The sequence below is a fragment of the Crocuta crocuta genome, unplaced genomic scaffold, assembly GCF_008692635.1.
Source record: "Crocuta crocuta isolate KB4526 unplaced genomic scaffold, BGI_CrCroc_1.0 scaffold115, whole genome shotgun sequence".
NCBI classification, from domain to species: domain Eukaryota; kingdom Metazoa; phylum Chordata; class Mammalia; order Carnivora; family Hyaenidae; genus Crocuta; species Crocuta crocuta.
Genome location: NW_027530575.1, coordinates 6,589,616 through 6,602,656, shown reverse-complemented (window position 1 = coordinate 6,602,656; position 13,041 = coordinate 6,589,616). Strand labels below are relative to the sequence as shown.

The following is a 13,041-nucleotide window of genomic DNA, read 5'->3' as shown; positions in this document are numbered from 1 at the left end:
CGGCGGGCCCGGGGGCGGCCCCTCCTGCCGCTGCCGCTGCTCCTCCTCCATCTTCCGCTTGAACAGCTCCAGGAAGCTGCCGTCGTTGGCGAACAAGTTCACACCACCCGACACCGGGCTAGAACCCGCGCCCGACGCTTCCTCGTCTCCGCTCTCGGGCGACGTCCCGGGCCCAGACTCAGCCCATCGGCTTCCGACACCGCCGCCGCCCGCGGGGCCCGGCGCCTCCCGGCCCGGAGGCTCCGCCCGTCTCCCTCGGGCAGCCATTTTGTCGCCAGGTGCCGCGCAAAGGACTCCGGGAAGGCGGCTCCGGCCAGGCGCTTGGCGCCCGACTTGCCCCGTCCCAGGCAATGCATGCCGGGAAGAGCGGTCTGGCCCTCAAGCGTCCGCAGTGGGGGCGGAGTATGTGGGGCGGGGCGAATAAGGGGTAGGGACCAGACGGGACGAGCCCGCCCAGCCACGCGGATTTTTATAACCCAGCTAGGTTTGGGCAGGCGTTACGCATAGTCTCCCGGGGAATGGAGCCATTGTCTGGGACTGAGGCTGTATAGCTGGCTCTCCGGAGTGAAGTTCCCGCTTGAAACTGGGGCACATTAGCTTTCCGGGACCTAGAGCCCCTTCTGGCACCAAGGATAAGAGGGAAAAGACCCTATCCGACACTGTGTCCCCAACTGACACCTCGGAACCGAGGTCCCTAACTCGGTCTAGAAGACCTATCTACCTGACCCCCACCCCCGACTAGAAATGGAGGGGTACCAATTTGGGTTGGGTACCTGCCTTAGATGGAGCTCTTCTTTGAGAATGGGAACACAGCTGGCTCCGTGGAGCTGGGGTCCCCATCTGAGAAGAAGGGTGTAGGTTTTGGGCTGGAGTACTCAAATGAAGCTGCGAGTATTTCCAGGCTGTAGTCTATCTAAGGTTAAGAGTGTTCACCTGGGGCCCTGCTTGTATATCTGCCGAGGACAGAGGTTCAAACAGGGACTTCGAATCTCCCCTCCCAACAGGGAGCAGAGTGCAAGAAGGTTTTCGGGAATGGGGTCCTTTCTGCGACGAGTGCAGTTGCAGGTCTGGTCCCTGCCCTGGCCCGGCCGGTACGGAGGCTCAGGGCGCACTGGACAAAGATCTGCGGACCCTGCCCACAACTAAAGTTCTCCCTCTGGCCCATTTGCAGTCCAGGGACTTGTCTTCAGCCAACTAATCGGTTCTTCTGTGATTGGTTTGCGTCAAGAGCCAGGTGGCTCACAGCCAATTGGATAGCAGAGGAGACGAACCTGAGGCGATGTTGGGACCCAATTTGGAGACGAGGGAAAATGATCGACAGGAAGTTGAACCTATGGAGTCAAGGCCAGGGAGGACCTCAGCTCTAACTTCTTGGAGAGGGCCTGGACTGGGTGTTTGGCTGGTTGCTAAGGAGAGGTTGGCGGCTACCGGGACGAGAAAATGATTGGTGAAAATGAGAAAAAAGTGTAGCCAATGAAAGGAGAGCTGCGAGACCTGGGGTCCAATCAGTGAAGGGGAGTAGTCTGAAAGGTACCAATACGTCAATTCGGCAGGGGGGAGTCTTTGAGGAAACATAGACAAGAGGGCGGCGGAGTGAACCCTAGAAGCGGAAGACATTGGAAATACAACTTCTATTATCTTCTAAAAGTCAGGTTATGAGGAAATTAATCCAGGCTTCTAGACTTGATGGGTATGTGCTAGGGAATTTCCACTGTAGGTTCTTTTCATGGTGCGCGCCGCTTGATCACGTGATCCCGTTCCAAGATGGCGGCAGGGGCGTCCGGGTGGGGGGTTGAGGCAGAGGAGTTCGAGGATGCGCCTGATGTGGAGCCGCTGGAGCCCACGCTTAGCAACATCATCGAACAGCGCAGCCTTAAGTGGATCTTTGTCGGGGGCAAGGGTGGCGTTGGCAAGACCACCTGCAGGTAAGGAACCTGCGGCGGGGGAAGAGAAGACGGGTGGGATGTACCACTAGGCGAAGGGGAGGGTCGGGACTGGCTCTTCCACTCCAAGCCGGGCAAGGGGGCTGGGCCGCCGTGTTCCGGATTGTACTCCAGAAGTTCCCTGGGGCAAATTGAAGTTACTGCCGAATGCAGGCCTGGGACCCCCCCTGAGTTGGACCCTCCCCGTTGGGGCTCAAGGGCAGAACCACACTGAACCCAGCGCACGGGAGCCAGGAGACTACTTTGGTGTCTTAATCAGCTGGACTGTACCAGAGTGAGCTCAGAGTAGGGGGAGGGACACCGGGGCGGACTAGCCAAGGCTGGTGAACCTTGCTACTCTGAGACCACGTGGGGGTAGAGGTGGTAGGCGGGAGGGGTCACGTGATTAGACTATCCCCGGCGGCTGGGGGGAGGGGGAGGGGTCCATGGGGCAAATTGTCCTGAACAAGTGGACTGACCCATCCTGAGTTTAGCGGGTAATGCAAGGGACCGCTTAGCTTAGTGTTTAGGGCCGGGGCGCAGGGTCAACCTAGGCTAGCTGGACTGTGCCACTCTGTGCCAACGAAGAAGCAGGCATCAGGCCGGACCGACTCGAACAGCTGAACCTCACCGCTGTAGCCGCCCAGAGGGGTCAGTGGGTGAAGTCTGAGAGGGTCCCTCTATGGGAATTAAGGCTTGATTCCGCCAGTTACCCATATTCTCCTCTCAAGGTCCCTGCTGCTCAGGGTCCCCTGCCCTTTGCAGACCTAGGGAGCAGAGCCTGACCCCTCACTCCCTGCCTTCTGACCTTTCCCTCGCCCAGCTGCAGCTTAGCAGTCCAGCTATCCAAGGGGAGGGAGAGTGTTCTGATCATCTCCACCGACCCAGCCCACAACATCTCCGATGCATTTGACCAGAAGTTCTCCAAGGTGCCTACCAAGGTCAAAGGCTATGACAACCTCTTCGCCATGGTGAGTGGAGCCGGGCTCAGCTCCCCACTCTGGCAAAGGCCCTTCAGCCCCTCTCGGTGAACACCCATCATCAGCTACCACGTCCTGCCCATTCTGTATCACGTCTCCAATTCCACCCCTTAACATACCCACTGGAGAATGAGTGGGGAATGTTTGCAGAGCAGAAAGGAGGCCAGAGTGACCAGAGTTTAGTCACAACAAGGGGAGGAGAAGAGATGTCGGATAGATCATTCACAGACACAGGGTATAGAACCTTACCAGCCACTGGGAGCAGTTATGTTTGATTCCAAGTTTAATGGGAATGCTATTCGTTTTAAGCAGAGCAATGTCGTGGCCAAATCCATTTTTCTTTTTTCTTTTTTTTTTAGTTTTTTTTAAATTTATTTCTAGGAGAGAGAGAGAGACAGCGTGAGCAGGGGAGGGTCAGAGAGAGAGGGAGTCACAGACTCCGAAACAGGCTCCAGGCTGGCAGTCAGCACAGAGCCCGACGCGGGGCTCGAACCCACCAACCGCGAGATCATGACCTAAGCGAAAGTCGGACGCTTAACCGACTAAGCCACCCAGGCGCCCCTTTTTTAGTTTTTTTTTTTTTAATGTTTATTCAGTTTTGAGAGAGAGAGAACACGAGTGGGGGAGGCCCTGAGAGCAAGGGAGACTCCANTAGGTTTGTTTGCTAATGCAAACACTAACAGGGATCAAGGATGTTGGCAGAGGACGGTCCTCAGGCTGGTGGGCGTGGCTCCATTCGGCTCATAGACGCAGGACACGGAGGCAAGGCGTGGGGGGGGGGCTGGGGCATTTCTTGGAGAGAGAGGAGGGTATTGGCAGCCAGTGGCTTCTTTTTCTTTTGTTTTCTTTCTTTTTTTTTTTTTTAATGTTCACTTTTTGGGAAAGAGACAGTGGGGGAGTGGGGGGAGGGGCAAGGNGCCTGAACCCACGAACCGTGAGATCATGACCTGAGCCGAAGTCGGATGGATGCTTAACCGACTGAGCTCCCCAGTCGCCCTTCCAAATGCATTTTTTCACAGAGCTCCCTGTGGCTACGATGCCGAGAATGGATTTTAAGTCAGGGATAGAAGCAAGGACGCTAACAAGGAGAGTGGGCCAGGGGTCGGGCAAGAGTTGATGGCAGCCTAAACTCAGGTGGGGACAGAATATTGGGAGAAGTGGTCCCATTTGAAATGTATTTTGGAAGTGAAGCAATGCAAGTGCTTGGTTGTAGGGGGCACCGGGGAAAGAAGTGAATTCAGTACATCTCTTAGTGGCTCCCTGGGCGGCCAGGAGGGGCGGCGGCCAGGAGAGAAGCAGGTGTCAAAGGGACACATCAGGAAGTCCACTTTGGCCGCTGAGAATCCAGGGCATCCGGGACATCCAAGTGGAGATGTCAGGGCGGTGGCTTCGTCATGTGAGTTATGGAAGAGGTTGGTGTGCATTTGGGAGTCAGTGTCCCAAGGACGGTGTTTAAAGCGGTGCGAGTGGAGGAGAGTGAGAGAACCGAGAAGCCCAGAAACAAACTGAGGTCACATGAGCACTGAGCGTCCAGGGGCATTTAGGGAGGGGGAGAGGGGGGCCAGTGGGGGAGGCCAGGAAGGAGCCGTGGGTGAAGTGGGAGAAAGGCCAGGGACTGGAGCTCCTGGGTCCAGGAGGACAAAGGGCCTTGGCAGGAAGAAGTTTCGGGCTCCGGCAGGCAGATTAAGTGTTCGACCAGTCTGGGAGCGGGGGCGAAAGCCTGCCCGGAGGTGGCTGAGCTGAGGAGGTGGGGGTGATGATCAGCCATGTTGGGGGCTGAGAAATGGGGCCATTGCGGGAAGGAGACAGGGNAGAATCCAAAGCAGGCTCCAGGCTCTGAGCTGTCAGCACAGAGCCCAACACAGGCTTGAACTCACGAACCACGAGATCATGACCTGAGCCGGAGTCAGAAGCTTAGCCGACTGAGCCACCCAGGCACCCCAGTGGCTTCTTTTTCCAATCAGACACAGCATTGGTCTCGGCAGAGAGCCAGGGGTGAGTGGGACGGATGAGGTTTGAGGAGAAAGAAACTCCTGAGGGTTTGTCTGGGTTAAGCGCCTCTTGGAGATTTGTGTTCAGGAATGGGGAGCAAGGTGGGAGGCAAGTTGTCGGGTGTGTTTCCGCGGTGCTCACCTCTGTGCAGCCACATCCGAGAGCTGGGAACAGCCGGAGTGGGGATGTTCCCAACCACGGAGGGAAAAGGGAGCATTTGCAGAGGCGACCTATGCAGCGGGGGCTGGATGAGGCTGCTAGCCATGACCGTGAACAAGGGAGCAAGGGTGTGGGGAACAAGATGGCCCAAAGAGGTTTAAATAGCTGAGGCAGGGAGGCCCAGGCCAGAGAGTCAAGTGTGGGACCTTAGAGGTGGCCAGTTACTAGCAATCGCCCGGCAAGGGCGTGTCTGTAGGCGGTGATGGGGGTGGGGGACAAGCTCCCAGCATGGAAATGACCTCTGAGGCCAGCGAGTTGGGGGCTTCACCTTGGGACCCGTGAGATCACTAAGTGGTGACCTGGGAGGAGGGTGGAGAGAGGGTCACTGAGTCCAGGGCAGACGGGAGACCCCAGGGACAGTCATCCTTTCGTGGGTTCCACATGCATGTTGAGGCCCTACTGTGCGCCACACACTTCCAGATGCTGGGACACTTGGCGGTGCTGACGTGCCGGTCTGGGGAGCCGGGTGGCAACCGTGATGAGTAAGCCACGTCCAGAGGGGCCTGGTGTGGAAGAGAAATGAAGGCAGGGCAGGGGGAGCTGAGGCCGCCTTGTTGGATGGGATGGTCAGGGAGGGCTCGTGTTCGAGGAATGGTCTGGAGGAGGTCGGGGCCCCAGTTGAGGAAACAGCCAGCACAGACCCCTTCGGGGGTGGGGTGAGGCGATCACAGTTTGCACTTTTCCATCTGCTGGTGAAATGGTTTGACCATTCACGTAGCCACGCAAGACCTGGGGGAGGGCCGTGACACCTCAGGGGTGTCCCCAGCCGTGACCTAACAAAGGGATGTGTTTGGGGTCCCCCGTGGGCTCTCTCTGGCCCCGGTGCCCATGTGGGAAGGCCTGGCGGCAGCCTGAGTCTTAACACACACACACACACACACACACACCCCGACCTTCAGGAGATTGACCCCAGCCTTGGGGTGGCCGAACTGCCGGATGAGTTCTTCGAGGAGGACAACATGCTGAGCATGGGCAAGAAGATGATGCAGGAGGCCATGAGCGCCTTCCCCGGCATTGATGAGGCCATGAGCNGGGTCCGGGGCAGCTGGGGGCAGGCAGGCCTGACCTTCCTCTCCCCGCAGGCTGGTAAAGGGCATGAACTTCTCGGTGGTGGTGTTCGACACGGCGCCCACAGGCCACACGCTGAGGCTGCTCAACTTCCCCACCATCGTGGAGCGGGGCCTAGGCCGCCTCATGCAGATCAAGAACCAGATCAGTCCCTTCATCTCACAGGCAGGCAGGGCCCCAGGGCATCCGGGCACCCCCTGGGTCAGAGTGCACACCGGGTCGTGACCGAGGCCTTTCAGTCCACATTTACCAGTGGAGGGGGTGGGTCTCCACCACAGTGGGGGGGGGGGCCTGTCCCCTACTCCATAAGACCCGTGTCTTGTCCCACCCAGTGAGTGCTCCAGACAGTGCTCGAAAACCCATCGTCCGGAGCCAGGCGGGCCAGGCTCAAATGCTCTACACGCTGATGTGACAGAGCTGTGTGACCTCAAGCAAGTCAGTTCACTTCTCTGGGCCTCACCTTCCTTGTCTGTCCAATGGAGGCCATTCAAGCACCCTGTGGGCTGCTATTAGCATGACAGCATGATAGCCCCGGGGCCTCCACACTTAGGCACGCCGCCACCCCTCCCTGCTGGAGACGCGTGCCTCAGTACACCAGCTGTTGGAGGGAAGGTCTACACACGGGGGATACTGAGGCTCCGGAAGGTCAAGCCCCCTGGCCGTGGTCCCCCAGAAATGGCAGAGCTGGCTTGACCCCCGTGGTCTGCTCAAGGCCCTTTAATGCCGAGAGGCGTCAGATGTCGTCCCCCAGGTGTTTTCTGATGCGCCCCAGGTAAGCCGTGGGCCTCCGCGTCTTCCCCACAGATGTGCAACATGCTGGGCCTGGGGGACATGAACGCGGACCAGCTGGCCTCCAAGCTGGAGGAGACGCTGCCCGTCATCCGCTCCGTCAGCGAGCAGTTCAAGGACCCTGTGAGTCACGGTCCAGGCTGGTGGTGGGAGGCTTTGGGGTGGGGACAGGGCACGAACTCGGCCCTCACCGTCCCCTCTCACGCCCTGCAGGAGCAGACAACCTTCATCTGCGTGTGCATTGCTGAGTTCCTGTCCCTGTACGAGACGGAGCGGCTGATTCAGGAGCTGGCCAAGTGCAAGATCGACACCCACAACATCATCGTCAACCAGCTCGTCTTCCCTGACCCCGAGAAGCCCTGCAAGATGTGTGAGGCCCGCCATAAGATCCAGGCCAAGTACCTGGACCAGGTGTGCATACCCGACCGCCTGCCCAGCCCTCACACCTCCCACCCTGGAGGCTGGGGCCTGGCCCGGCCCAGCCAGGGCACCGCCGACCTTTTACTGCATTCCCTGACCTGCTCCACCCCATCTTCTGATCCTCTGCCCCAGCCTCCTGCTCTGCACCCTAATTCTGGCCCTCAAGGACTATAGCTGGCCTGACCTGGGTACCTCTGACCGCACTGATCTCGCTCCCACCTGTCACCCTGTGAAGCCCCAGCCCCACATTCTCCCCCAATCCTGGGAGGTCCCCGATCCGACCCTTCCCATTAACCCACATCCAGTCCCTGCCCTACGGCCCTCTGACCACTGCCATCTGCCCTGGCCACAGATGGAGGACCTATATGAAGACTTCCACATTGTGAAGCTGCCGCTGCTGCCCCACGAGGTGCGGGGGGCCGACAAGGTCAACACCTTCTCTGCCCTCCTCTTGGAGCCCTACAAGCCCCCCAGCGCCCAGTAGCACTGCTGCCAGCCCCAGTCGCTGCCATTTCACACCCACTCTCCATACACACACACACACACACACACACACACCCCACAGGGCAGAGTTTGCACAAAGTCCCCCATAGTACAGGGGGAGTCACTTGGGGGGTGGGAGGCGGGGAGGAGGTGTGTTCCCCCTGGTGGGGCTGGGGGAGCCGTAGCTGCCCCCCCACCTCTCCCTGCCTCTCGCCCCTCAATAAAACGGTCTTAAACCACTGTGGATGTTGATGTCGAGGGGTTGGGGGCCAACACCTTTGTGTACAGTTGCACAGGTTGTACGCTGCACAAAAATGGCACATCTAGAGGAGCCCAGTCACAACAGAGACCTAATAGTGATGTATGTTTATTATGGCAGTTTTGGAAGGAGGGTATCTTCAGTAAGGGGGTGTCCTTGCAAAAGGACATAGAGTTGGAAAACTCTATGGATAGCGGTGTCTCTGCCGGGGCTGTAAAACCTGTTAATAGAAGAAGAGAAGCATCTGCCCACTTCCTTTGAGGTTCAGAGCGTGGGAATGGGGAGGCCCCTTGGGCAGCCCCAGGCCGGTGGGGAGCGGATTAGGCCAGCTCGGGCCCAGCACTGCCTGCTGTTTGGTTTGGGAATTAGTGGGCGCCCTGGGCAGAGGCTGGGCCTGCCAGACTGAGGATTAACAGTCTCCACCCCCCAATTCCTGCTCCCTCTGCCACTGAGGCCTGATGGCATCAGCCCTTCCCAGCACAGGGCTGCAACGGGGGCTAATTAGAAGGCAGGATGGCAGGTGAGCCCCTGAAGTCCTGTCTGCCTCGAGAGCTGTCACTCAGTGATAGGTGACCTGCTTCCTGCAGCTGGAGCTCCTCGTCCCTAAAATGGAGACCTAAAGTGTGGCCGTTCAGAGTCCTGGCAAAAATTCACCGGACCCTGGAAGGGTTCACACACCAGCTTGGAAGGGACTTAGGGGCTCCCTTACACCCTTTCCTGCTCCCTCCGCTGCTGCCTGGACAGCCAGTGTGGTCCCCACTTAAGAGACCCAAGACCGGGCATGATGCTGACCATTTATTTGCGAGCTCCAAGCCAGAGCTGGTTAGAGGGGACAGAAAGGGGCTGCCTGAGGACCTGCGTGAATCAGGGAGTGGTGTTCAGACTGTGCACACCCAGACGCTGGGTGAGCCAGGGTGTTTGTGTAAGGGGAACCCAGTCACAAGCCTAGACGTGTCCCCCCACCCCCACCGCTACACTATTCCACAGGGTGTGTGTGGGCAGGTGTGGACAGGTTCCGGTGGCCCTTGTCAACAAACACGGTGGTGCAGCCTGTGACGGAGACCCCAGGCTCCAAGTCCTACTGCCAGGGTTCGAATACAAGCTATGCCACGAACAAGCCTGTGTCACCTGATCCTCAGTTTCCCTATCCGGACGCAGAAATAACGAAAGCACCAATTACATACGCCTGCTTGTAAGGACTCCATGCGATGGAATAAGTGATGCCTTTACGACAGCACCAGGCACATAGCTGCCAGGGAGTGTTTGTTATTCTTCGCTGTTAACAATTATTCAGCATGTGAACCAGCCTGGGCGACCTGCCCTGGATCCAGCGGGGGTCCGGCAGTCAGAAGTGTGTGGGGACACGTGCGAGTGGGGGGAGGCTAGCCGTACAGTGCGGGAGGATGCATCCTAGGAAGCAGGGCGCCTCTGGTGAGGAACCAACCAAGACCATCAACTTGAAGCCTGTGCCTTCCCCAGGCCCTGAAGCTGGCAGCACCACTTCCCTCACCCCCTTTTACGGGCTGTCCGGCAGCTGGATGGCGGAGGTTTGGGTCTGAGGGTGGCCAGCCTGGGGCCAGTTCCTAATTACCTGGGGCAGGGCAGACATCTGCCAGGCTGGGAGCACGGCGTCCTGGCTGGCAAGCCTTCAGGGCGGGGCCGCAACGGGCCCTCCACGCTCCTAGTGCGCAATGGCGAATCCAAGGGGCTTCAAGGGTGCCCCTCTTGGGATTGGAACCCTTCCACACTGGGCTACAAGTTTGATGTTGGGGGTGAGGGGGCTATCTGTGGCAGGCTGGGAGCACCCCCTTTGTAGATGTGTCTGTGAAAGCAGAACATCCGCATCTGTGCAAGATTCGGGGACAAGATCTTGCGTCCCGAAGCTTGTGTCTTCATGGCAACACTGAGAGTATCTGAGACCCGAGGTGCGTGGATGGGTGTGGACGCTGGCACACTACAGTGAGGGAGCGCTGGGGGGGAGAGTGTCCTATGTATCGAGGTGCAAATGCAGATGAATTTCCTGGGGCTTATGGGGCCTGACCCCAGCTGGATGGAAGGGTCTATGGGACGGCTGGGGAGGGGTCTCTATTGTATGAATGCGTTTAGGACCCTGTTCTGACCCAGGACCATGTCGCACTGTGTTGAAGGCAGACGTTCCTACATCTAGTGTGTGAACACAGGTCCGTCTGCGCAGGAGATTGGGAATGAGTGTGTGCTGCCTCCTGTGTGACTGTGTGGTGCTTGCGTGTTTGTGAAGGCATTGTGCGGTGTCTGCTTAGCGGCCGGGTGACCTTGCGTGGGTCTTCGTTACATAGTGTGATCAGGAGGGAATGCAGGGTCCCAGGTCCCCGCCCATGTGCTCGAGGGGCTGTTTGGAGAACCATATGGAGACCCGAGAGCTGACAGCCTGGTGGGTTAGGGGCCACCTGCCCATATTTGGATGTGGGCGTGGGTGGAGCTAAGTGTGTCTTGTGTGACTTTGTAAGTCTTTGTGACAAGGTGCACTGACTGCCCTGTGGGTTACCGTGCTGGTGGGAGGCTGCGTTAAAAGAAACTAAATTTGTGTCTGAGTCTACGGTGTGTGTTTCTCTACAAATCTTTGTGACGGCGTGTGATTACAAGTGACTGTGGCATGACAGCCTCACTGAACAGCGTGTGTCTCTTTGGAACTGGGAAGGAGACAGGCCCTGCCCCCTCCCCCAGCTTCGGTCCAAGATCCTTTGGACCTGCCAGTGACTAACTGGGAGAGAGACAGGGAGGAGCAAGGGAGGACAGGGCAGATTTGCTCCCCCCTCCCCAGGTAACAAACTGGCTCCGCTTCTCCAAACAAACTTCTGAGGCTGCAGCCAAGTGGGGGGGAGGGCGGGCCGGGGAGGGGCTGCCCACGCCCACTCCCCAGCCCCCTCTCCCCAGGGTCTGGCCTCAGCCCCACCTAACACTGAAGCCTTCCGCCCAGTCTGTCTCTGGCCCCGTTTGTCCCTGCATCCGCCACCAGGTGAGAAGGGCCCAGCCTGGGGGAGCAGAGGACCCTGAGGAAGGACAGACGGGGCCTCAGGCAGGAATCCGACGGACTTCTCAGGGCGGGGGGAGTTGAGGGCTCGGAAGGCTGGAGGGGCACGGACAGATGAAAGGTCAAGGTGGGTCCAGAAGAGGGGTGAAGGGGCAGAGCCAGGGCAGTGCATAGGCTGGGGGAGCTGTGCAGGGAAGAGACCAAGCCTGAGGCAGAGGGCCCCGGGGACAGGACCCGGGGGCCTGCTGGAGGCTTGAGTATTGGGCTTCCAAAGGGAGTGCAGGGGTGGGAGATGGGCTGAGACTGGGAGCTGCAGGGGTGTGGAGGGGCGGCGGAGGTGGGACCTCAGGGAGGAAGTCTAGGCTGCGGAAGAGCTGGAGTTTTAAGACGAGAAACCGAGGTGCTGGAGACGGAGCTCAGGTGAGGGGAATGCGATGGCACGGAGGGCTACAGAGGCTGATCGGTGGACCCAAGGGTCTTGAGGGTGGAGGACGGTGGGCCTGGAGGAGTAGACGCAGGCTCTGGGGCCAGTGGTCCGGCGCTTGGGGAGGACTGGGGGCTGGGGCAGGACTGAGCAGGCCTGGGAAGGGCCCAGAACCCGAGCAAGGGACGCAGCCGAGGAGGCTGGGGTGTGTGTACGAGGGGACCCGGAACTGAGCCCGCCCGCACCTCTCTGCCCTTGCCCGCAGCCCCAGGCGCCCGGCCCCCTCCTGGGGCCACGTTCCTCCGCCCACGGGCTGGGGTCCGGCCAAGCCCCCCCCTTCACCTCCTCCTGCGCGCCCGGCCTGGCGCCGCAATGACCGTCACATACACAGCCCGCGTGGCCAACGCGCGCTTCGGCGGCTTCTCGAAGCTGCTGCTGCTGTGGCGCGGGAGCATCTACAAACTTCTGTGGCGCGAACTGCTCTGTTTCCTGGGGCTCTACCTGGCGCTGAGTGCCACCTATCGGTGAGGTGGGCCTGGCGTGGGGCGTGTCAGCCAGAAGGGACTAGGGAGGGGCCCGGGTGGTCCTCGGAAGGAGCCTCGCCTGTGACCCTATGCCCCCTCCCTCGCAGCTTCGTGCTGGCCGAAGGGCAGAAGCGCTACTTCGAGAAGCTCGTCATTTACTGTGACCAGTATGCCAGTCTCATCCCGGTCTCTTTCGTGCTGGGTGCGTTCGCTCCTGAGTTTCCCACTCCCCATACTGAGAAACCCATTCCCAGGCCTTTGGGAGACCCCCCCATTCCTATTCCTCTGGGGGCTCCCCCTAACCCCCCAAGCCCCCATTTCTGCATCTTTCATGCCAGCTGTGGCCCCAGTTCTAGAGACCTTGGATGTCACCTGGTCACAGTAAGCCATTAGGCTTATCCCTGGTTATGTCAGGGTCTCCGACCTGTGTCTGCATGAGACTTGTCCTGGGCCCCAGGGACACACCCCCCCTCCAGTGACCCCGTATGACTCCATGCTCTCAAGTCCAGCCTAGGGGACATTCCTCTGACAAGTCAGTAACTTAATGTGACCCCAGGCTCCTGTTTCACGTCCCCATGCTCCCAACCAAGTGGCTCCCTGTGGCCAGAGTGCCCACCTCTGTACCCCCAACATAGGCCATGTGTCCCCACCTCCATACTGAGATCCCGATCCCATATCCCAGGTGACAATCAAGTAGACAGGGTGACCCAGCCTACTCCAGGGTCTCTAATCTCAGGGCCGGACCCCCAAATTCCCAACCCAGGCGGCCCCTCAAGGTCTGGGTGACCGGCCTCATCCCACGGCCTGGCTCTAGTATCTCCACTGAGCCCCCATATTCCCGGCTCTCCCGCAGGTTTCTACGTGACGCTGGTGGTGCATCGCTGGTGGAACCAGTACCTGTGCATGCCGCTGCCCGACGCGCTCATGTGCGTGGTGGCAGGCACGGTGCAC

General features: G+C 59.3%; 3 protein-coding genes across 4 annotated transcripts in view; 2 read left to right on the top strand and 1 right to left on the bottom strand.

The window, feature by feature from the left end:
• Positions 1-358, bottom strand: part of TRIR (telomerase RNA component interacting RNase) — a 3,722-nt gene extending 3,364 nt beyond the window's left edge. The window contains exon 1 of one of the 2 annotated variants that reach the window (XM_077767880.1): positions 5-358. In XM_077767880.1, the coding sequence (XP_077624006.1) occupies positions 5-267 (263 nt within the window). In that variant the 5' untranslated portion in view covers positions 268-358. The remainder of the gene's footprint in view (positions 1-4) is intronic. The other variant, XM_077767879.1, reaches the window with a different exon arrangement.
• A 1,213-nt stretch (positions 359-1,571) lies between these two features.
• Positions 1,572-8,113, top strand: GET3 (guided entry of tail-anchored proteins factor 3, ATPase). The gene is made up of 7 exons (XM_077767878.1): positions 1,572-1,925; positions 2,746-2,893; positions 6,013-6,148; positions 6,183-6,346; positions 6,986-7,093; positions 7,184-7,381; positions 7,743-8,113. The coding sequence occupies exons 1-7, from the start codon at positions 1,765-1,767 to the stop codon at positions 7,872-7,874; spliced, it is 1,047 nt and encodes a 348-aa protein (XP_077624004.1). The 5' UTR covers positions 1,572-1,764; the 3' UTR covers positions 7,875-8,113.
• A 3,408-nt stretch (positions 8,114-11,521) lies between these two features.
• Positions 11,522-13,041, top strand: part of BEST2 (bestrophin 2) — a 4,759-nt gene continuing 3,239 nt past the window's right edge. The window contains exons 1-4 of the mRNA XM_077767877.1: positions 11,522-11,562; positions 11,832-12,090; positions 12,198-12,292; positions 12,944-13,034. Coding sequence (XP_077624003.1) covers positions 11,939-12,090; positions 12,198-12,292; positions 12,944-13,034 — 338 coding nt within the window. The 5' untranslated portion in view covers positions 11,522-11,562; positions 11,832-11,938. The remainder of the gene's footprint in view (positions 11,563-11,831; positions 12,091-12,197; positions 12,293-12,943; positions 13,035-13,041) is intronic.